This window comes from Myiozetetes cayanensis, unplaced genomic scaffold, assembly GCF_022539395.1.
Source record: "Myiozetetes cayanensis isolate MyiCay16 unplaced genomic scaffold, myiCay2020 scf18, whole genome shotgun sequence".
Classification (NCBI taxonomy): domain Eukaryota; kingdom Metazoa; phylum Chordata; class Aves; order Passeriformes; family Tyrannidae; genus Myiozetetes; species Myiozetetes cayanensis.
The window spans coordinates 13657205-13680854 of record NW_026087389.1 but is presented as its reverse complement, the minus strand read 5'-3'; the positions used below and the strand labels follow the sequence as shown (position 1 = coordinate 13680854).

The window sequence follows — 23650 nt, the reverse complement described above, 5'->3', positions numbered from 1 at the left end:
CTGTGAGGAGGGCAAGCTCCACAAATTCACTCATACATGGCAGTTCTGTAATGAGGTGATACTTCATTCCTTAAACTACTGAACTAGAACTGCACAAACAGATGTACGCCTCTGGCAGTCCTGGGCATGCGGCACCGGCTCTGCCGCACCTCCAAATGCAAACACAATGTCCGCTTGCCACAGTTTTATGTTTTTGTGATGCACAATATTCTTGGTGCGTTCCTAATAATAAAGTACAAATTATGTTTTCGCGAAAGAAGGAAACCTGCAAGTAAACTGAGGGTGTTTACAATGCAGGGTGGAGCCTGATAAGAATCTAAATAAGTATTATAATTTTCAGTGGATTAATGTGACAAAATGTCGGGAATTGAGAGTATTCTGCCCTTGGTTATGTGCATCGTATTCTTTCATAACTAACTCCGAAAGCTCACAAAATGGAGATGTGATCCCACCCTGAGGGTTTTCCATGGTAAACACCCCAACATTAAGCTCAGACTCAGAAGTCAGCTTTTCTGTGCTTGGGGGCAGGAGTTTAACAAAACTAGGGAACTACGGGAAATGGCCACTGGGACCCTAATTCACATAGGGACAGCTTTAAGTGCTGACTTGTTCTGCCTGCTGCAGTAGGACCACTTGTGATTTTAACTTCAGTATATGTTAATTATTCTGCTGCTTGAAGGCCTCAGTGCAGTTCACCAAGGTCATTGCTTTGTGGTGCTCCTGTGGAATTTATCAATAGGTTGCCTGGCAGTAACCTGTGATTCTGGTGCCTTTGTTTGATGTTCTGAGCTTTAGTGAAATTGGGTATTTTTATTAAGCAGTGAAGTAGCAGCAGTCTGCTGATGGCAGAACTTTGCTGAACATTGTCATGAAGAATGTATTTTAAAAATGGAAACCCCATTTGTGGAGATGTGCTGTTAATTGTAGCAGTTTAAGGTTTACTTTGTTCCAAAATAGTACTTAAAAGAATTCAAACCCACTGAATATTAAAATTTTGTTCTTTAGGAAGTAACAGCACTCTTTAAAAGCAGAGGACCAGCAGCTTTATCTTGTTTCCTCTTCTAGAGGCTTGCTGCTCTGTGGCCAGTCCATCAGATTAACAGGACTTCCAAATATTTTTTTATTTCCTAAGAAGGGGTTGCCTATATTAGATGCTGATCCCTTAAACCTGACTCTTTTTAATTGAAAAAAAAAATTAATTAACTGGTAGAGCTGACTCAAAGAAACTAAGCCACAGCATAAGCAAGCATAGTTTTCGATGCTAAGGCTTTCCATTTTGGTGTATTGAACCACATAAGGCTTAAAACATTTCTATATGTATATTCACTAGTATTTGTGTTGCAGAAATGTAAGTTTAGGTATCAGTCATTTGTACTAACGAACATCCCACCTAGAGGAAGATCTTTCATTTAAGAAACAAACTTTCAAATTGTAGTACTTGAAAATATCAGCCTGTATGTGCATATACTCCCAAAACACAAGCTGTTTTCTCTGAATATGTGCAAATAAAGTCATATTTTTTTATGTACTCTAAGCATATTAACAGAAAAGATACAGTAAGGAGGTAGCAGTATGTGTTCCTTTTGTAATTAACAACTTCTATGTGATTAACGTGTTCTTCTACTTGCTTCCTCTCATGTGTGAAGGGAGCAAAAGTAAATTAATTACCATTAGCCTGAAGGAGAGCACAATGTATTCTTTACGACTTCATAGTATTGATTTGGCTGTTATTCATGGCCTCTATTCTCTGCTATGCAGATTGATGCATCTTTAATTCATAGATACATTATCATTAAGAGTGGTTTATTGACCAAGCAAAACAAAGCTGTTGCTGGGTCCTTTCTAGTGCCAAAGCTCTGGACTTTTTCTGATAAATGTATTAATTTATGCATTCTATTATAGACTCTGGAATTAGATGGTTCGTTGCTATACACTACGGCAATGACCTATTCTAGTGCTATATGTGATATAATTTTCCTTTTTTTTTTTTTTTTTTTTTTGAGGGATGAACTTTGTTGTTAATGTAATGAATTCCTAAATTACAAAAAACTTTCTGGTCCTTTGAGAATCAAAGAAAGCTGAATAAGCATCTCCATGTTTGTGTACGTACGCTACAGCTGACTGCACATAGAAAAAAGAGTGTGCCCTGCACTTTAACTTGCAATAAGTTTGGTTCAGATTTGATTTGGGTAAAAGTCTTCTCATTTTTCAAAACCAGCACTAAATTGATGATTTTTTGAAATGTTTCCATCCTGATCAAATACTGACATGTAAGTACACAAAAATACATCTATCCTGGCTTGGTAACTTATTTCGCTGTTTAGTTTGTTGGGGTTTTTTGAGAGAGGAAAAAAGGCAGGACTATACAAAACTATACAATTTTCTGAACAGAGGGTCTGAATCTGAACAGTTTTTGACATAGATTTTGATGAAGGTGATATCATGAGGGAGCTATGTACACGGGGAAATAAGGACAAAGATTGAGGCTGCCTGGACTTCAGTCCTCTCTGCAAAATTTTAAATTGCTCAGTCTGTTTATTGACTCTTCTATGATGTTTGGTAATAGCTGTGTATGGTACAGCATGGGCGTATGATACAAAACCCTCACCAAACCAAACCAACAAACAAAAAAAACCCCAAACCAAAGCAAGAACTACAAACAGAGCTCTGACTGTGATTTTGATGCACAGGGCTTTTCCTTAACTAGGTTTCAAGCTTAATTTTTAAAAGTGTGAAGAGGAAAAACTCTGTTGGGGGAAAAACATATTGGGATCCAGCATGCCAGTACTTCAGCTGCCAATCCAAGAACATGTACAACACAGCTAAGTGGCCCAAAGAGAAAAAAGATCTGGGCAAGTTCTGCTGTGCAGGGCATTAGTTTATATCATATTACAGTCTTTCAAAGGCAATTATTAAATATTGGATTAAGTGTGGTTTGGCAGTGAAACTTTAACCCTTTGTTTTTCCTTGTGTGTTTACTGGTTTGTTTTATGGGGCTTTGAAAGAATTCACGATGAATACACTACCCTCCCTAAATGTACAGAAGGGCTGGTCATCCTACACTGTTTCTTGTGAGGTTTTAGAAGTGACTGGGAATCACATATGGAAATGAAAAGCATTAACTGTGTGGCAAAACCACAAATGTGTTTTCACACTTCCAGGCACTGCCAAATGCTATAGTTTGGTTTCCAAATTTTTTTTTTTTTTTTTATGGTTAACCTGCTGAATTCTTCAAGACATCTGCACTCAAGATCATGTGCAGGTGGTCTGATTTTCAGGTATTTTGAGAACATTCTGACATTGCTGGCTTTGATGTGGACTGAGATTTTGAAACAAAATAATTTTTTGTGTTTAGTGATGAAATGAAGAATTTGGAGCCTAAATTTAGATGCCAGAGTTCAGATATTCAGATGTTTTTCTCATTCTTTTGAGTCCCCTTTGGTATGTAATATTCTGATACCTGTCTAAATCCCTAAATCAATATCAATACTTTTATCAGGTGCATACAGAAAAGTGCAATGATGAGACAGTACAGCCGGGGTCAATGCCATGTCCTTCATAGTGACAAACAGTGAAATAAAGCCCATTTAAGAGTTAATGTTGAAGGTCCCACCTAATGCAAAGGGCAGAGGTTTAGAGGTGGTATCCACGCAGACGAATGTTAGTGATAGAGAACACTGCAAAATAAAATTGGTGTCCCAAGGAGATGAGATTGCATTTCTTTTTCTGAGGAATAAAAACCATGAACTATATGAGCAGTGCTTTTGAATCTTGTCACAAGACATGGATACTGCTAAGCAAAGGTTTGTCTTGGAAGGCACTTCATTCTTTTTCAGCAGGCTCTTTGTCCTTTGTCTCTAGATTTCTTGTTGCTCATTTTATTTTATTGCTAGTTTAGTGGCAACCATGGAAAGTGGAAAGACAATTGTGTAATTTTTCTGAGATGGAAAATAAGCATTGTCTTATAAGAGTAGATAGAAATAGTGAAACCCAGAACAACAGCTGGGTGTAAGGAAGGCACGGATCAGCAGAGGTGGAACAATAAGGAGGGAGAGAGACAAACTGTGATAAAAGGAGGACAATGAGAAAAAAACCCACATTATCAAGAAAGTCTGATTGAAAGAATTAGTTTGTGGATGTACCCTGTGTCCTTACAGCACAAAGCAAGCTGTCTCTTTTGGTTGTTCTTGTTTCCAGTAACCATAAAGGCTTTCAGAGAAGACTAATGCAGTTTTGTGTACAAAAGAAAATGCTGTACTATCTCATCCCACTGAGAATTGCTGAAGACAGTAAGTTGTCAGGTTCCCTACTTCTGAATCTTCAGTGGCCTAGAATAGCTATCCAGGATGAAAGGACTGCATTCTCACATTTCTTCAGTGTTTTTTGAGAAGCAGATTAGTTGTACATGCTTCTAATATACTTGCTTTCACCTGAAAGTACAGTGATGGCTTTGCCTTGGCTGAACGTGCGCTCTGGGTCATATTTTAGTTCTGCAGATTTATATCGATGGGTGTTTTGTTCCTCATGTAAAGCAGTTTATGTGAAATACTGTAGTGAGTTTTCAAGAACAAATTTATGGAAAAAGGAGTTCCAGAATGTTCTTCTTCAGTTTAAAAGAGGGCTTTATGTTTTTTTCTGAAATAAAAGCAAAGGTATGTGTAATTACATAGATAGCTTCTGGGAAATATATTTCTAAAGCAGTTTTTAATAGACTTTGTTAACTTGTTCTTAAAACATCCATGCTGGCCTGTGGAGATGTTTCAGATGTCTAAAAGGAATTGCAAGGCAGTAATTAGCTTTTTCAACTATTTTCAATATGATTGAGTTCACATTCATATTCAAGAAAGCTGGTGAGCTGACACTCCTGTAAATGAGTCTACCTTTACCACTGGGTGCTGGAGGCAGCAACCAGGCAAACCTTCTCAAATATGTGTTGTTACTCTGAGCACCGACCAGAGAAACTCTCTTAAAGGGAAATATGGGAATGTATTCCTGTTTGACTGCTTGGAATTAGATTGGCTAACTGGGGTGTTATTTGTAGTGAATTCTTTTTTTTTTTTTTCCTTTTTTTTTTTTTTTTTTTTTTGGCAGAGTCTTATTAGCTGCTTCAAGTAATTACAATACTGCATTAATCTTAGAAAACAAGCATTTGGACCTCCTGGAGTATGTTTCTTTTTATTTATTAGAGACTATTGTAATTTATAATCATAAATGTGACTGCTGTTTTTAATTTTTATTTGTGATCAGACATACTCTATGTTGTAGAGTAGCTTGTATCTTCCCACAGTATCTCAGCTGTTTTAACCAGGTTTGTACTGAAGACTCTTCACATTAATGCTGTTTATTTGGTACATCTACCCATATTTAGCTGTGAAAAGGTTCAAGGAAATGCCTTGTGTGGAGACATTTTACAGACAGAGCAGAGGAATATTGCTAAATCAGGAACTGGGTTGTTTGTTTTTGATCACCATACAGCTTAAAGCTTTAACGCACTTGGTTTTGTAGCACTTGCATATAACAATGAGGTAAAACCAGTAAATATCTTTGTAAAGATTAAATATGCTGGGGATATAATGCCCTTGCAGCAATTTTAATGTGTAAAGTATTTTGCAAGGAAAGCAGTAACTATCCTTGTCAAGTCTGCTGATGATAACAAATTTCCCAGGACAGCTGATCTTTGCCTATAATCTACCAGGTACAGCTTTGACTAGCTAATCACAGTAAAGTACTGTGCAACAAATATTTCAATATTTTGCATTTTGGGAAGTAACTAAACAGGAGTTTGAGGCACCAGAAGGTCCTGAGACACCAGAGTGTTTAGCAAGAGTCAAACATGACAGGCTAACGTGGAGCTCCTTGCAGTCATTTGATGAAGTGAGTGAAAATTTCTCTGCAGAAAATGAGTGTGCCATCACACTGGTCATTGCTGATGGATTTCATCAACACAAAGAGGTTCAGTAAAGGTTAATAGGAGTGTGTAATGTGGTGTAACACAAACTCCCAATTACTGAGGAGTTCTCTAATGTCAAGGTGAGGAGAAGTGTGCTGTTGTGACTCATCTTTCCATGCAGATCAAGCTGAAGTTAACAAAGTTCACTGTGGTTTATTGGGCAGGGCATTGGAAGAATAACCAAGGGAGCTTTTTGTCTTTGTAGTTCTGAGCTGTTTTGTGACATTGGGCACATCACTGAATTTCTGTATAGCCCAATATCCTCATCTATGTGGAGATAATGACAGATATGTCCTTTATAAAATCTTTGAAGCTCTGTGGATAAAAAAATTTATAGAAGCTCTGAAGTAAAATAATTTAGTTCAACGACAAAATAATAATAATTAAAAAAATCTTACAGTTGTTTACTTTTTCTAGGCCTTAGAGCTGTTCCATTGAATGAATGCATTTCAGAGTCAGGAGGGCCCAGATAACAGCATAACAGTGGCACTCTAGTTTAATAAACCCACCCCACCACAGGGTCAGTGTGATAATGCGAAAATACAAAATCTTTCATGAATAAGAGATTGACAGATGAGTCTATCAGAGGAATACACCATCTGTATTTGATATCTCTGCTGTGGTGGTGCCATCTGAGTACCCTTCTGCTCAGTGGAAAAGCTCCGATTCCCACTCACACGGAGTTCCAGAGACGGCTTCTCGTTTGGCTTCGGCTCAGGTTTATTCCGGCAGTGCACGCATGGTTGGCGACCCCTCACTTCTAATGAAGCAGTCAGAGGCTGTGCTGTGTAATTTTAAATCTTCTGTTGGGAATTGCTCTGTCATCTCTCACGTGCCAGAGGGATGTGTGCCGGTGTGGTAGAGCACTGCAAGAGCTTGTGCCATGTAAGGTCTAAACCTTCAGTGGTTTTGTCCCATCGATTTGAACATGGGTATTGTTTTAAAAGAATATCCTCTTATAAAATGCTGTGATAGATTTTCCACATCAAGAGCTATTTATATTCTTTGTTTTACTTCAAAAACTCAAAGCCACATTTTGCTGAAGCCCCTGCTCTGTGCGCAGAGCCTTTCATTTCAACAGAACTGTTAATGGGGTAAGGCAACAACTAATAAGACTTTTTTTTTTTTCGGTTAGCTCCATCTATATTGCAGAGTCTGGGCTTTATAACTGAAAAAGCCCACAATACCAAAACCTATATAGAGTGTAAAGAGGGGTAGTTGTTTTTAAAGCACTATGGATTAATAACATTTATTTTAAGTTTTGTGATACAAACGTAGATGTAAAAATCATTATACAATAAGAAGAGCAATGAAGAAATGAATGGGCTTTAATGTTACATTGTGATCAGGAACAGATTAGTTAAAGAAAAAAATTTCTTTATGTATAGAAATGAAGTATAATACCCTTCTGATGCCTACAATCTAGAAGAACTGGACCTAAAAATTCAAGGCAACTTTGGTTAAGAATGTCAACACAGGTGACGAAATTCATGAGTTCAGTGGTAAAGAACGAACTAATTCAGAACCCTGACATAACTTTTGACTCTGTAACTAAAGAAACAGCAGTAAGAGCTGCAAATTGTATTAGCTGTGAGCTCTTAGCAGCCTTGCAGTCTTGCACTGATTACATTCAATTGTAATTGATTGTCAGGGAATCTCAAATACAGAATTAAAATAGTTCTAATAAGCCCTTTAACTCCTGTGGCCCTTCAGACCAGCACTGGCACTCCAAAGGGAGTCACTGTTAGGACTCACATGGCAGTGTCTGAAGCAACTTTAAACTGTTCCATCACTGCATAGCACAGCCTTTCTACTGGGCCATAGATATTAATTGAAATCAAAAGTTGGTGATTTAATCAAAAGTGTATGTTTCTATGATCTCATTTTATATTTTGCAATGTTGCGACTTCAACATCTGCAAGTGGTTTTTTGGAAGTGGTGTGGAGTAAACATGCATTTATTTTTGTCATGGAAACAATGGATAGATTGGATATTTGATCTTTCATTTGCATGACAGTTCTGCTTTTGCTTTATAAAACATGAAATGTATTTATGCATATATAGATTTAACATGTATGTGACAAAACCTCTCAAACAGCAGCGTTTGTGAAGTGTGTACAACTATAGCCATGAACGCACCTCCCAGGCACATATCCATTCCAAATGGGCAACCAGAGAGATTGCTTTTGTAGTATTATTACAAGATTCCCGTTGAATTCCTTTCTTTAATCAGGATGGCAGTGGTATTTACTGGTTCTGAAAACCCCACGGAGTGGGAAGAATTTTCATCATAAATGGGTGTAGTGCTCTGCAGATGTACAAAGCACCCAGAGCCTTATTGAAAGACTGAGACTAAGGACTGTTTATGCACTTGTAAGTAACTTGAAATATTTTGATATACAGCATAAGGGCAAATATCTTGATTTTTGATAAGACTTGATAGAAGTAGATACAAGTAGGAACATGAAGATAATGTTTCTCTTTGGAGTAAAAACAAGGAGAAAAAAATTCAAGCTGTAGCTGACAGTCTTGCTTCAAGTGTGTAGTTTTCCTGCCTCGGTCACTCAAACTATGTAGGTTTTGGTGCAGTTTAGCTTTATTTTGGTTTTGTTTGTTTGGGTTTTGGTGGGGTTTTCATTTGTTTGGGGGTTTAGTTTGGGGTTTTTTTGTGTGTGTGTTTGCACTTTTTGTTGGGGGTTCAGAGTGTTTGTTGTTGTTTCAGTGCCAAATACTTGGATTGCATTAAAGGCTCCTGACCCCAGTTTTGTATAGATTGCTTTCTGGTTTGTTATTTCTAGATGATCATTTACTAAGCAAGAGAAAAAAACCCACACCTAAACCCGTGGAAAACATTAAGAGTTGTGACAGTGAAATACTGTCTGTCTTTCCCTGGTGTTTATGTGAAATGATCTGGCAAAACAGATACTGAAGAAATAATGTATTTTTTGTGTGCTTTCTCAAATGATAAATGTTCCTGTCTCTCTGGAGAATTTCTTACCAAATGCTGATTTTTGCAAGCACAAAGAATCAGCATTTCAAGTTTGGGGTTTTTTTTTATAATGCAGCACATCAGAAGTTGTATCTACTCCGTCTTCTAGACACTTGGAAATCCACTTATCAAAAAAAATCCAACTATGACTTTAATTTTTCATGCATTTTTGCTTATGCAGGTCAATTATTTATAGCAAAGTTTTAGTTGTTTTCTCTCCCTTTAATAACAGTACACATTTATTACCGCCTACTTTGCAAATTATGAGAATTTTTCTGTATCCCTTAATGGAATAATATTATGGAATATTGAAAAAATTGAAGGGTTTATTTTTTTAATTTTAAATTAAAGCAAAAGTTTTATCATTAGCTTCATAATTTTCACAGCAAAGGGAAATGTCAATTTAAAGCCTTGCTTGGAATAGCTCTTCAGAGTAGCAGTACTACAAGGTAGTTGGCAAGTCTGGAATATAAAGGCCGGCCTGGCTCAGTAACTTGTTTTTTTCACCACTCCATGATAGCATTTTGTTTAATTGGAGCCATACTGGCACAGTGCTGCTTTCTCAAGATTACCTTAAAATGAAATAACTTCATTTAAAAACGAATTGAAATTTATTTGAAAGGGATTTGGTCTTTGCTGCTTTAATTTACTTAAATGAACCCCAAATTTAATATGTAAAAATTTAGTGATAGGGGACTGATGACAGCTGGGGGTCTGAGAACCTCTGCGGTGAAAGGAAGGGAATCCATTATCAATGACGGCCTTTGTTACAATTTTCTTGTGGTTCTTTTCACTGTCTTATGTGATTCAGGTTTCTTGCATTGGCAGTAGTTATAAAACCAACTGCTTTCTAGATTGAATCTGAATTCCCAGCACCATGCAGAGTGAGTGCTGAGAGGAAGCGCACACACACACGCAGATGGGCTGGCACCTCTTCCACCCAGGCACAACTGCTGGAGCACAAGGACAGTAAAAACTGCTGGTTTTGTTTTCCAACCACATAACTTCTCCTGTTTTGGGACCTTTGACTGATGCCTGAAAAAACAGTAGAATTATTTTTATGTGAATGAAAAATACATATTATGTAAACCTCTTGGTTTGCAGGGTCTTGCAGATCAAGTAACCACTCCTAGTTTGTTGCAAATGTTCTTGAAGGTTTCCAACAACTGACTAGACATGCAAGATGTGTGGTCTTTTCAAATCGATCTTAAATAATATCTTCTGTTTCTTCTTTTTTGTTAGAACATTGGCTTTTAAATTAGGAAAAAAGAACTTACATACTAAGAGCAAGCATAATAATAAAATAAAAATTTCTCAGTTAAGAAATCATTCAATCTATCTTGAGTACAAGTCATTTTTTATTTTCAAAAGCACCATTTAATCAAAACTGAGAAGTGTGGCTTTTTAATATGCTCTCATAAGAGCCTAACAGAGTATGTGGTAGGATTTTGTGTGCCTAGAAAATTTTGTGAACTTCAGCTGTACCATTCAGTTTTCAGACAAACAGAGTGAATAATTGCCTGGTTTTCTTCACTTGATGGCAAAGCTTAAATCAATAAATCTGATGACCTGCAAGCAGTCTCTTCCAGTGATGGATTTTAGAATGCTTTCTAAGAACTCAAAGGTCAAGCCTAAAGGAAACCATTTTTATCAGAAGGTGATATGTTGAACAGGATCTGTGCAGCTGGAAATAAGTGATTCAAATTTGTACTTCATTTGTTTTAAATTTTCCAAAACTTCAAATCCTGTGGGATGTTGACAGATTTTGACATCATTAATTACCTGGCAATGCTTTCAATTTACTGATCATTTGCTACAATTTATCACAGTATTTGTTACAATAACATTTACCTCTCTGTCTACTCTGTTCTTTTCTTGGGTATATAATAAAGATATATTTTTCTATTGTAGACAAACCACTCTTATCTCAGGTACTGGCATAAATGGACTTGCAGAGTTGAAATCAGAACTCTGCTTATGGTATTTAAGTGCCAACCAAGAAGAGGGGAAAAAACCAAATCTTCCCTCCTTCCTCAAGGGAGCGAAGTGCAAGTGCTCTGCTTGAGGTTTCTTAGGTTGCTTAGGCAGCTATCAAAGTCTCAGACTAGAAACTCAGCACAGGAAACAGTGTGGAAAAATGAAATTATTACTGAAATTACAGAATATAAAAATCTTATTGCCCTAAATATTTACTGACAACTTTGAATTTATAACTTTATTTTGAAATTGGTTGCAAATTATGTTTTATCAAATATTGCTTCATTGTTAAAATATTCATGCAAGTTTTGACAGAGAAGTATAAATTTTAAAGCAAGTCCAGAGTGTCATTATACCTTGAAAATTAGTTTTCTTGGAAGAAATGGGCACAGCATTCTCTTAAAAGATAATCCTTTCTTCCATCACCAGCCAGGACATGACTGGTCGTGACTTATTCACTGTTTTGATCATTTTAATGTTTGCAATTCTGCAGGCAAATTCTAATGATAAATCTTTTTAATAGTACTGTTTTATTTTACTGACTCAAATATAGTACTGTGGGTTGTCCTAAGGGTTTGGAAGGTGTTTTTGGCACGTAGGGATAAGCCTGGCAAAAGCCAGGTTTGCCTTTCTTCTTCTTTGTGGTGCCATGGAGGTACAGGCTGTGAAGAGGTTGAGGGTTTGGAAATGGGCAGTGATCAGTTCAACATAACCATACACGTTTTAAAAAGAGATGAGCAAACAACAACTGCAGTGAAAGCCACTCGTTCTCAGAGTAGGGGCTGTTCTGGGATGACAAGGGAAAGAAAATGAAAATAATTTCTTCTTACAAGCTTCCTTAGAAACACTGATAAAGAAAAAAAAATGATATGCAGAAAATAGAAGATAAAAATTATTTTGAATATAATTTTAGTGCCTAGACATTCTGAGAGAGATTCACATCATGATGCTGATGCTCATCCATATTGCATAAGGGATGTTTTTATGCTTGTGTTCAGATGAAGACTCACGTTCATGTGATTTGTTTAGGGTTTTCTTTGCATGGAAATGTCCTGACAAGCTTGTAGTGTATGTATTTATAATATAAGCATTGTATGCAGCTTGTGGAATAGATGTCTGCAGGAAGTTCTGCTTAGGAGGAGGATTCTAGGTTGCTTAGACTCAGAGGATTGCCAAGCGTGTCACTGGTTTGAAACAGTTCTTGGATGGGATATTTGTATTTTTTGCTACTTTTTTTTTGGCTGTTGTTTAGTTGTGGGGAGGAGTAATTTCAAATGGTGTGAAGAGGAATTACCATTTTCCTACAGTGCACGAGATATATATTTTTATTATTTTTTTAATGGAGTTCTGGTTCCAATCCAGTTGTTCTCTCCCTGCAGTGGCATCTTGGCAAAAGGCAGTCAGCTGTCACACCAATAAATGTCAAATAAATGAAGAATGTCAGCAGAAGTGTAATATGAAACTAATAATTAGTTGTCAAAATTTTAGCTGGTTCCCTGTGAATAACTTTTCCCTATTTTTTTTTCTTCTTCCAGAAATACAAAGAATATGAGAAGGATGTTGCAATAGAAGAAATTGATGGCCTCCAACTTGTGAAAAAGTTAGCAAAGAATATGGAAGAAATGTTTCATAAGAAATCTGAAGCTGTACGGGTAAGCAGCAGATCAACCTGCTATTTCCTTCTGTGATTTAAAACTAAGCATATAATTTAGGTTTTGCTCTGAAGGCTGTACTAGCAATTGAAGGTGCTGAAGTGGAAATGCTAAAGCATTCAGAAGTATTTTAGGAGCAGTATTCAAGAGAATAGATATAAATTATTTATGCCTTCAATGGGTAAATGTAAGAGAGTGTAACCAGGTTTGGACTACCAGTTTCTAATATGAGTTTGCAAGGTATCATTTGTGTGCAGTAAAACATAACATGCATATGGTTGTGCATTAAAATGTTAGATTTCAAAATGTCCAACCAAAGCAGACTTAATTTCACTTACAAAAATAGTATTGCAGGGAAATATCTGAGTTCAATAACTGTCCTCCAGTTCAAATCAAGAAAAACAAGCAAAGGCTTCAAATGAAACTAAATACAAAATTCCTTTAATTGTGGTAAGTACTACATCACTCTACAGGCAACTTAATAGTGGTCCTTAAGTAACTAGACAGCTTTCTGTACATCTGTAAGTTTTTGTGTGTTTTTTTTGTTTATTTGTTTGTTTGTTTTTTTTAAATCTCCATTCTGATCCTCCTTTTGCAGTAGCTTTTTTGCCTATTAGATTTACCACAAGAGAGAGAAAAAATTCTAACTTCTTTGGTTTACTGTATCGTATAGGAGCTCGTTGTAACTTGCAGATCCTCAGGAATAACTGATCTTCCTGTTGTAGTTTTCATTTTGCATTATTCTTTGCTAGAAACTGAGATGACTGCCTGGAACAGTAGCTCCTGTAACATCACCTGTAACAGCAAACTAACAGGACATTATGGGGATGCTGTTTACCACCAGCTACTCTATTTCAACCAGTCTTGTCTGCTCAATTGAGTTGAAGGTATTTGTGTCTCAACTGCAGAGCTGAAAGCATCACCCGAGGACAGGGATTCCATTTGTGTAACTGTAGACACAATTTCACCTTCAGTCTTGGATTATTTGTTATGGTGCAAAAGGGAGGAAGAAATTTGGCTACATTTTAGAGGTTGAATTTTCTGGGCTGGCAGTGAAGGAAAACATATTTCAACTTGTAAAACTGAGCACACTTGGCAGGGAAGCAGAGAAAGACAATAAACATGGAACCCCGCAATGCTATTTTTACAGTCTGCTTTTCAGAGGGAAAAACTACACTTTAATATGTGTGCAACGGCTTCCAGAAGCCTGAAAAATATTGACTCGGGGGGAATGGTTTTCCTTGCTCCTTAGCAGAGAAAACTGCTCCCCTGAGATCGTAACAATGTGAAAAAATCATTCTTGGAGCTGCACTCATCTAGAGCGAGAAGTGACCAGCGAGCTGCACACTTCCTGGTGAGGGAATAGAATTCCATGAGTGAGCAGTGCTGGTGGGAAAGAGCAGTTTGTGTCTCAATTAGAGCTTCCTAACAAATGTTTAGAACAGGTGTGGTCTCTTCAAACAGATGGTGTGTTTATCTAAGGAGGAAAAAAATGGAGGATCGATATAGGCCACCATGCTCTGAGTGAAAATGGGCCCAAATTCTGTGAAGTTAAACCATGTGTATAATATTGAGTGAATGGATTTTAGTGCTGGAAAAAGTGACTGCAATCCAGAGCCTTCTTTGGAAGGTTTCTATCTTTGGAAAGGGAGCTAAAAGCTTGGTTTGGACAGGGTCACTTCTTTTAAGAAATGATCTGTTTAGTGTACTTTGCAATAGAGCAATTAATTTTTGATAATTACATAAAGTAGTCTCCATCTTGGTTGCTAGAGCTGTAGTGAGTGACCTGTTGTGTTCTAGTAGTGCTTAGTGTTTTACATACTGAGAAGTACAAAAACCTTTGGTATAGTGCAGGTTTTACAAATGTTTCATCTTTGGTACATCATAACTAATTTTCCCCTCATATCTGTGGTGGGGAGATGGGAGTTACAAAACTCCTGTAGACCTGAGATCTCTGCTCCACTCTGATACTGGATCATCTTGCCTCTGCTTTTGATGGAAACTTGTGCAAGAGCACTGAAACACAGAGTTCAGAGTTGTATGTTGGATACGTTGGGGTAATTGCTGATAGTACCCTGCAAATATCTCTCAGCCCTGAAATTATGGTGTTACCATAGTGAGGGTTCAAATCCAAGGGCTCAGAAAACATGTTCCACAGTTAACCCAAATTGTTACCCTACAGTAGTCATTGGATTAGCTTCATGTAGACGTCAATATCCATGGTTTAATCTAAAATATTTTTTAGATAAAAGTTTTAAGTATGTACTTCTTTGGGTTCTAGCAGATATAGCAATCTGTGACAAATATTCAGAAAGCCATAGGATATAAAATGTTTGATTGGTAGAAGAGGCCAAGAAGAAAGAGCAGGAAATATAGAAATAGGATGGCTTGGAAAGGCCATCCTTGTTTTGTTTTGCTTTATACTTTCAAACACATTAACTTGTTCAAAGCTACTATTACATTTGAACTCTCTTCTCCCTCCTCCCCCTTAATATTCTGTTGAATTTTTATCTTTCTGTCTCATCGCTTTTCATAGTGATTAGTTGGTTCAGTGTGATTTTTATCATATTCATCCCCTGTTTGAATTACCCTTCAGTAGGCAATTATCCTATCACAGAATGTCCTATTTTTATGCTGTCAGATACATAAGATAAATGGAAAACTGAAAGTACTAAACCAATTATACAACCTTTTGTCATCTACTTACTGATAGAAACCCTTGCAAGCAACTTTCCCACCTGTCCCCAGTGTTCACTATTTACCACAGGTTTGTGTCAGTTCAGGATGTTCCAGTTAACCATTTCTTTCCCAATACTGCCCTACTTGATGGAATTTCAGGCAGGCAACTTTATATTCTATTCTGAGGTATTTTTGACATGAATAAAGCTAAAACCACTGATGAGCAGTTTTGATTCAGTGTTGCTGATGCTTTGTTTCTATCTTTGACAAAGGTAGATGTATCCATTTGCTTTTAAGATTATGATACTTGAGTTAGAAAAAAACTTACTGCCCATAAGGTAGCAGACACGGAAGTGTTTCCTGCACTGTTCAACAGTTGATTTAATTTTACACCTGAACACAAGTAACTCCTTTGAGAGCCTTGTGTGGTCTGCTGTCACCTGTGGTATTACTGCAGTTGCTTTTCCTGGACTTTTAGTGATTTCACTCATAGGAAATGTGCTCAATCAGTCTTAATGTAAAGTCAGTCATGATTTTTTAATAATTTTTTTTAAGTTTTATGATACTTTAGTGACTCTGCTTATTTGAAACTGAACAGCAATGGAGCACTATGACATGATGCTCAGTAACAAATGACTATGGCAATAAACTTGGTATTGAAAAAGGATGGAATTAAAATTGTTCATTTGGTGCTTTAACACTTCCTAGTTATTGGCATGGGAAAGAAATCCAAGAGTGCTAGAGGGAAGTGAAAAAGAAAACAAAATGAAAAATAAGTAAGTTATTAGGGAATATCCAACAAGCTATTATTAAAACTTTAGCTGTGCATTTGAATTTCTATTTTCATTGTTCTTTCTTTGCAAATAGAGAGATCCTATAAAAATGATGGTTGATATACTGGCAAGATGGCAAATCGAGTGTTAAGGATGATTTTTCTTTAAGGCGACTACCATTGCTACAGCAGAAAATGCAAATAAGAGACCTCTTTTTTATTAACTTTTCCTGCTGTAGCTACCTGGTGTTCATTGTGAAGCTGATTCTCATTATAACTGTACTGTGAAAAGTAATTGCTATTTTACAGTAATTCAATTTCAGTGCATTCATGCATCAGTAAACCAGTGGGGTTTATCTAGAGAAACCTGGGACTCTAAAGCTTTTTATCGTGAAATTCCACACGCAGACAAATGTTCTTCTAAGGAGTAGAATATCAGCATTTACATTTAACAAACATTTGCTATGAAGAGAAATGGATTTTTTCCACTGATGATTTTTACACCAGTCTTTAAGCTGTTGTCAGATAGCATTAGGATGATACTGTTTATGCACAGTTAAGGTAATGTATGTGTTTGAAACGTTTGTGCTTATTCATATGCATATGTGGCTTGCACATTGGAGGATGTGGATGTGTACACATGAGGGTACAGATCTGTAGGCACGTGCTTTTTGAGGTTTATGTGTGCAAGATCAGCAGATGCAATTTTCTGTTGGTTTTCTGCATGTGTATGTACATAGGTATGTAAGCAAAGTATTAAACAACGTGTAGTGCATTCAGATATTTCCAAGCGAATACTCGTAAATTGGTGTCCTGGTCAATAAATTAGTTTTTATTTAAAATAGATGTTGGTGAGTGCAATATGAACTTGGCTTGGTGAACACAGAAATCATAGCAAGTACTTAAAAGATGAGAAAGTTCCTAAACAGAGGAATTTTCTTTGCTCAGAACACTACAGAATATTTCCACAGAGAGAGTTTATGAAAGCTCAGTAGAGAATTCATACTGAATATTGTAGTCAATGAATGTAGCTTTTATTTAAAAACCACCTACAAGTTCTTTTCTCTTTTCTTGAGTGTACTTGGAGTTTAACTAATTTTTAGTGACTAACTTAGTGGTAAGTTCTTCCCCGTTTGTGGCAATAGTGAGGAATATTCCAGGTGAACTTTGAACCACTTTTTGGTGTCTATTTTAAATGTACACTGACTTGAATGCCCACTGTGTATTTTATTACATTGTAGTTTTATTCTGATTTTCTATCACTTTGATCAAGGCTAGATTGGGAATGGCATTCTTGAGAAGAGAAACAAATAATCATTCATATTTCATATTCATATAATAGAAATAGAATGATCTTAAATGTCAAAACTTATTACTTTTCTAGGCTCACTATTTCACAATGTAGAGTAAACACTTTTCCATTATCCACTCAGTTCCTTCATTGAGCTAATTTGCATCTGCAGAATTAGAAGGAAAATGAATATCAATGTGCACTCTTTAAAACTGTGCTGCTCAATGGGGGCTATGCTGACCCCTGATTTATTTTTTTTTTTTAAGTAAGTAGAGTAAGAAAATTGGTGGTTTTTTAGCAGCAGATGGAAATGGAAAAGACATCCCAAAACCTCAACATGAGGTTTATAAAATTACTGAAGGAAAAATTATAAATGGTTGTAGGTGGAGGGAAATTATGGTGAATCAACCAAGTATTACTATAAATAGTTTTAACTGACAGAATAAAGACATAATGAATAAAGGAGAGATGGCTACAGTTGTGTTAATTACTGCTGACAAATTAAAGGTTTTCAGCAATATTTTTGTATTCACATTTAGTATTTTAACCGTAATTGTTGCTGGTTAATTTTGGTGTCATTTAAATTTTGCTCATAGTTCTACTGGTTTCCTTTGTGTGTCAGTGGCAAATTTCTGTTCTTGAAAGCACTAAGAGCTTTGTTTTTGCTTTTTTGCAAATTGGACTACACTGGAAAATGGTTAGTAATCCACTGACAGTCAGTGGGGGGTATTCAGTAGCATAATACATAACCTTGACAGTCATAGTTTGGAGAATATTTAAAGGCTCAGTAAATATTTTTCCTTATTCCTGTTGGACTTCATGGTCACTTTTGCTGAATGTGTAGAATTTGGGATGATCAGCAAATGAAGGATTGGAAAACCTATTCTGCTGCAGATCAGCCAGATCACACATTGCTGCTTTGCTTTTTAGTTCTTTGAGTTTCTCAACAGACTTGTGTATTTATAAACAGATACTGCCAGGAATACTGAAAGGGGAAAAAATGTTTATTTTTACTGTAGTGTAGGTGGGCTTCTCTTCTGCTTAATGTTCATTCCCATCACAGAGCTGTGGTGTGAGAGCTCCGACTGTCCTCAGGTGCTGCTGGTAAACAAGAGAAATGAAAGAGAAAGGTCCATCATTATCTCATGCCTGTACTATGTGTGCCATGGACTAAGGTTAAATGGAAGTTAGGGTGTTTTTTTTTCTGTGAACTTCTCTGAATCATAGCAGGGGGGCCAAGTGCATTGATTAATTATTTAACTCTTATACATCCTAAAATCCAACTGATTAGGGGATGAGATGTGTTTGTCAAGAAGTCCAGGGATTCCTGTGCATCACCCTGTATGTGCAGTGTCCAGGAGCTCCTGTTCCTGGATGCATTGCTGCTATAGTGCAAACTGCTGTGGCTCTGCAAATATGGAGCTTTCATTATCTTGGTGCAGTTTGAAATAAATATCTACAAAAAATAAAGCAACTTCAGTCATCTTTGAATTTTTCTGGTTTTAAAACTCTGGCAAGTTTGTATGCCAGAAGAAAAAAAATAGTCCATGGTCTAGTCAGTCTTAGGAAATTCAGTGAATTCTTTTGGAAGTTCAAATTTAGAAAAGAGAAGTATTTTAAAAGAAAAATAGTGTTCTTAAGATTAAACGGAGGAAAATAAAAACTTGTAGAGAAAACTTAAAAGCATTCACTGCTGGAGACAATTATGGTGGTCTCACCTTCAGTGCCGAGAAAAGAAGCAAAAATTATTTAAAGATAGTGCATTCAACTGTAGAACACTTTTCTGAAAATACAGACAGAAAATCCGGCCACTTCACAGATTAGTTCTTGTATTAGGCTTCATTGCAAAAGTACATAATGTTCAGTCTTTGCCATCAACATAAAATAGCTTTCCAGACAGCAGGAAGGAAACAGTAAAGTAGTTTAGGAAGAAAGAAGTAGGATAAATTAGCCTCATTTATCCTCCTTTCTTATCACTGTTTTAGACTATTAGCATATTTTTACATTAACATTAATTATTTTAACAAAAGTAGTCATGTTGTCCAACTTGCTATTCAATGTGTGATTTCAACTACTCACTTCAAATAGTAATGTGTTTTAATTAAAACTTAATTCCACTTGCACAACTGTCACCTGTTCAATTTTCAATCATAATTCTTATTTCATATTGTAAAAATGTATGATTGAATCTATTTTTTGAATTACAAAAATAAGTACCAGTACTTCTGTCATAAAAAAAAAGATGTTTGGTGTCAGCTCAGTTTTAGAGGGTTTATTGATACTTATTTTTAATTGACTATAAATATTCTCTTGAATAGACGCACTTAGAGCTTACTTGCTGTTCATGTAACATCAGCCTGCTTTCTGAAACCTTGTTCTCATTCAATTTAATGTTTAGATGATTAAAAAGATGCTATCTTCCTAAGGAGAATGCTCAGTTTGGTGTAACTGCATCCTTACAGAGCAGGTTTTCAAGCCACTGCCTCCTTTTTGCATTAAATGAACGATGCCAGCCTCCTCTGCTTTATCTGTGGAGCGTGGGGGAGCACCGGGAGCAATAGTGAGGAGGAGCCTGTTAATAGCTTTCTTGGAGGGATTTAATGAATGGTCATTTATCAATATTTTGAGTAGGAGAGAGACTATCATCTCTGTGTGATTCTTCATTTTGAAGTGCTCAGAAGCATTTCAATGAAAAGAGCCGTAAAGAGAATTCATTAGTGTTTTTTAAGAGCTTTAACTCTTCCCTCTGCTCTCTTCTTGCTTCCGGCGGGTTCTGTGCCAGCTCAGGTGTGTCAGCTGAGCCTGACCTGCCACGGGAGCACCATTGAGAGAGAAGAGCCTCCTACACAGATAACTGAGGGCAAACACCCCATTTATCCTCTTCACTCCCACCTTTTTGAGTTTATTTGACTTCAGTGTAATTAGGTAGGAAGATGCCTGCTTAATCTAAAATACTCCCAGCTTAGTTCATTTGTTATGTCTGTAACAGCTGATTATGTATTCCCAACGTGCCCAGCACTGGTCAGCACAGTTCCTTTGTCTCTCACCTTCTGAATTTTTAACACTTACTGGTTCAGAAGTTATTCTGCCTGATCTCATTTTTCTAGTTACTTTTATCTTCTTGTTTGAATAGAATGATACTTTATAGATTTATACAATAAACCCACTGTACTTCTTCTCCTAGTTGAACAATTTCTTTAAGACTGGAAAACTGAGCAGACTGTAGCAGTGTGTTTTTGAAGTGCACAGGCTCTCTAATTGTTCTAGGCAGCTGCTGCTGAGGATAGGGGTAAAGAAACTCTTCCCAGCTGCATTGAATTTCAGGTGGTCACAAGTTCTGTTAGAGTAAATCAGGACTTCAAGACTATCACTATTGGTGAAACAGCTTTGGGAGGTAAATGCAGTGAGATGAGATGCTTCTTTTTTTTTTTTGTTTTTTCTTGGAAAAGTAGAGGTTTATTTTGAGAGTGACTTAACTGAAAATTTAGTTGATGTTTCCGTTTTGGACTGTATTTTAACAGCTGTGTGAAATGCAGCTGCAATAAAACATCAGATTTGATGGTGCAACCAGAATTTCAATGTTTAATCTTCCTTCTGATGAACACCAAGAAAAAGGCTCAAGTTTTGTTTGTTAGCATTAGACTTCTGAATTGTCTTAGCCTGTACTTTGATGTACTTGCTAGTTGGCAATGGCTCTTGAAAAAAAAGTCTCCTTTCTGGCTTTCTCAGGTGCTTGTTCCTCTCTCCTTTCTCCTTTATTTTCCTCCACTGAGGTGTGGCGAAGCTTTGTGTGGCTGTGCAGAGTAGTCTGAGAGTTGTAAGACTGAATAATTACCAAGTCCAGAAACGCCAAAAAAAAAAAAGCTAAGGGAGGCTTTCTTTCCCTTGGAGTAATTAGAATTTTGTTCATTGTGAAATGAAAAATACTTGTAACAGCAAGGCATAGGCAGGAGATGGGTGATAGGAATGAGTAAGATCATATGATAGACACTCCTGCTTTTTATTTTCTTGTGGGAGTCACAGTGATGACTTCAAACTATATTGAACCATCTCCCTATTTGAATGTTTTCTAAGCTGTCTAATGGCTATGCAGCTGTTTAGGGGAATTGTCTTATCACTGGTGTGTAAGTCACCTCAGGTCTGATGCTGTAGGTGTTACTGGGCTAAATCTGTTGTGCTGTTCATGCTGTACTATCAGGTGAGCATCTCCTCTGTAGGTAAGCAATTTCTTGTATGGTAACTGCAGAAAGCTGAGCTCTGAGCTCTAACCTTGTGTGTCTGGTCAAAAATGTTTCAAATTAGTAACCTGAATCTCTAGAGCTTCAGAAAAAGATGAATAAGACTTAAACTTCCATTTTCCGAGGGAATAAGGCAAAGTGGCTCATACATGGCACGTACTGATTGGTAGGTTTGAGGGTTTTGCTGGGCTAAAGGGCAACATCCCAGGAACAATACAAACCCACTGAAGCCTGAGTCTCATAGTGCTCAAATTCTGATAGTACTCAACCCTGGAGATCAACCAACTTTGGGGCTGAAAGGAGGGGTGGAAAGAATCATACTAAAACAATAGCCCTTGCTGGTGATCAATTTTACCAATTGATCAAAATATGCTTAAAAATAACATGTTAATGGATTTCAAATTACTTCCAAAGATGGACTCTGAATGTGAGGCTTCATAAAAACATCTGGGTGATGATGCTTTCCACATACACAGCCAAAAGCATCTTAATACACTTCTGTAGTAGAATTAGGATTTGTGGCAGGAACAGCCGAGGCCCACAGGCCTGAAAGACAGCTCTGCTGTGCACTTGGGCGAGAGCAGGCACAGAGCCTGGCACCTTTTCTGTTTTGAGGTGACACAAAGTTAAAATTTCCTGGGTACTGGGAGAAGTGTGAATTTTGTTTTTGTGGTATTTTAAACTTGAAAGGAAGAATATTGTGTAGCTCACATTCTCTTAAGCACTGTGCCATTTGGCTCTGTCGTTGGTGCTTGGCAATAGTAAGAGCAAGTGTAATTTTTCAGGTGGCATCTCGATTTCAGTGCCATGTAATTATGCCACATTAACTTTGGTATATGTTTTAAAATTAGTTACTCTGAAGGGACCAAATGATAAATTAAAACTTTATAACTTATTTTACTGTCCACATAAATAGATACAGCTACATATTCTTGGACCAAATGCATTTCTCTGTCATTTAAGCTAACACAGCATATCTTGTATGATTGTTTCTGGCCATGCTGTGCAAGGACTCCAGGAGGACAAACTGAGTAAATCATAACAAAAAAAGGTGTTTTATGGAAGAAATAAACAATTCCAAACTAATACTATAAATTGAAATTTTATTGATTAATCTTTTTTTTTTTATTATGAGGTTTAAATTGCAGCAATTGTTGAGGCACAAAGCACTACAGAAATACTACATTAAAGACAAATCTTGTGCCCTGTATTTTTGATGGGTCATTTCAGAACAATGAAAAATTGCAATGGAAACAGTATATGCAAGCAAAAAGGGAATAACTGCTCTGTAGCTGCGAGTCTTGTTTTAAAAAGAAGCTGGAATTGCAGAAGCAAGCTATGCTGCAGCAAAAGGCACAAGCTATGCTGCAGGAAAATGGAATTAGGCAGCATTTAGAGATTTCATGTATCTTCAAATCACCCTTGCGATATTTATCATAATATTGACTATACACTACAGCCTCCCTGAAAGGATTACAGGACAACTTTTTATACATCAGAAAAAAAATGGGGACATCTTAGGTTAATTCTTTAAATCTGAAGTGTAAGGATAAGACAGTGCTTAAAAGCACTTACTTAACTGGTAAATCTTTGGCACAGGTAGGGAATGTGTCAAAGGAGAACACTGGTCAACATTTTTATTTGCTAATTTATACCTCAGTATTTCATCAGTGGGGTTTTTGGTTTGGGTACCCCTTGGGGCTTGCACAGTACAGGGATTTTTCATTATATTGAAAAAACTGAGTTTTCCCAGTAAAATCATACTATTTATCACCTGTTTCCCATGTCTTGTGGTGAGATGGTAATTTAGCACTTTGTAAATGTGCCAGTAAATTAGTAATTCTTCAGTCATTTATTTTGCATTTACCTTAATTGTGTTACATTTATGGATATTTATGGAGTTTTACTTTTTTACACTTGAAAAGCGGTGTTATTTTTGAGATGGGTTTAGGAAGACTAAATGATCTTATTTTAATGCAAATATTTTTGACATATAAAAGTGGAAATTTTGCCTTGATTTGTGAATTAAGCAATTTTCATTTAAATGTCACTCTGAATCGTTTTAGAAGTGGGAATAGTTATTTTCCTTTTGCTTTTAGATA

General features: G+C 36.6%; 1 protein-coding gene across 3 annotated transcripts in view; it reads left to right on the top strand.

The window, feature by feature from the left end:
* CACNA2D3 (calcium voltage-gated channel auxiliary subunit alpha2delta 3) overlaps positions 1 to 23650 on the top strand; it is a 391160-nt gene that overhangs the window by 78066 nt on the left and 289444 nt on the right. For all 3 annotated transcript variants that reach the window (XR_007628662.1, XM_050312820.1, XM_050312819.1), the window contains exon 3: positions 12452 to 12568. Coding sequence is in view for 2 of the 3 variants with exons in the window: in XM_050312820.1 (XP_050168777.1) it covers positions 12452 to 12568 (117 nt within the window). In the remaining variant the exon portion in view is untranslated. The remainder of the gene's footprint in view (positions 1 to 12451; positions 12569 to 23650) is intronic.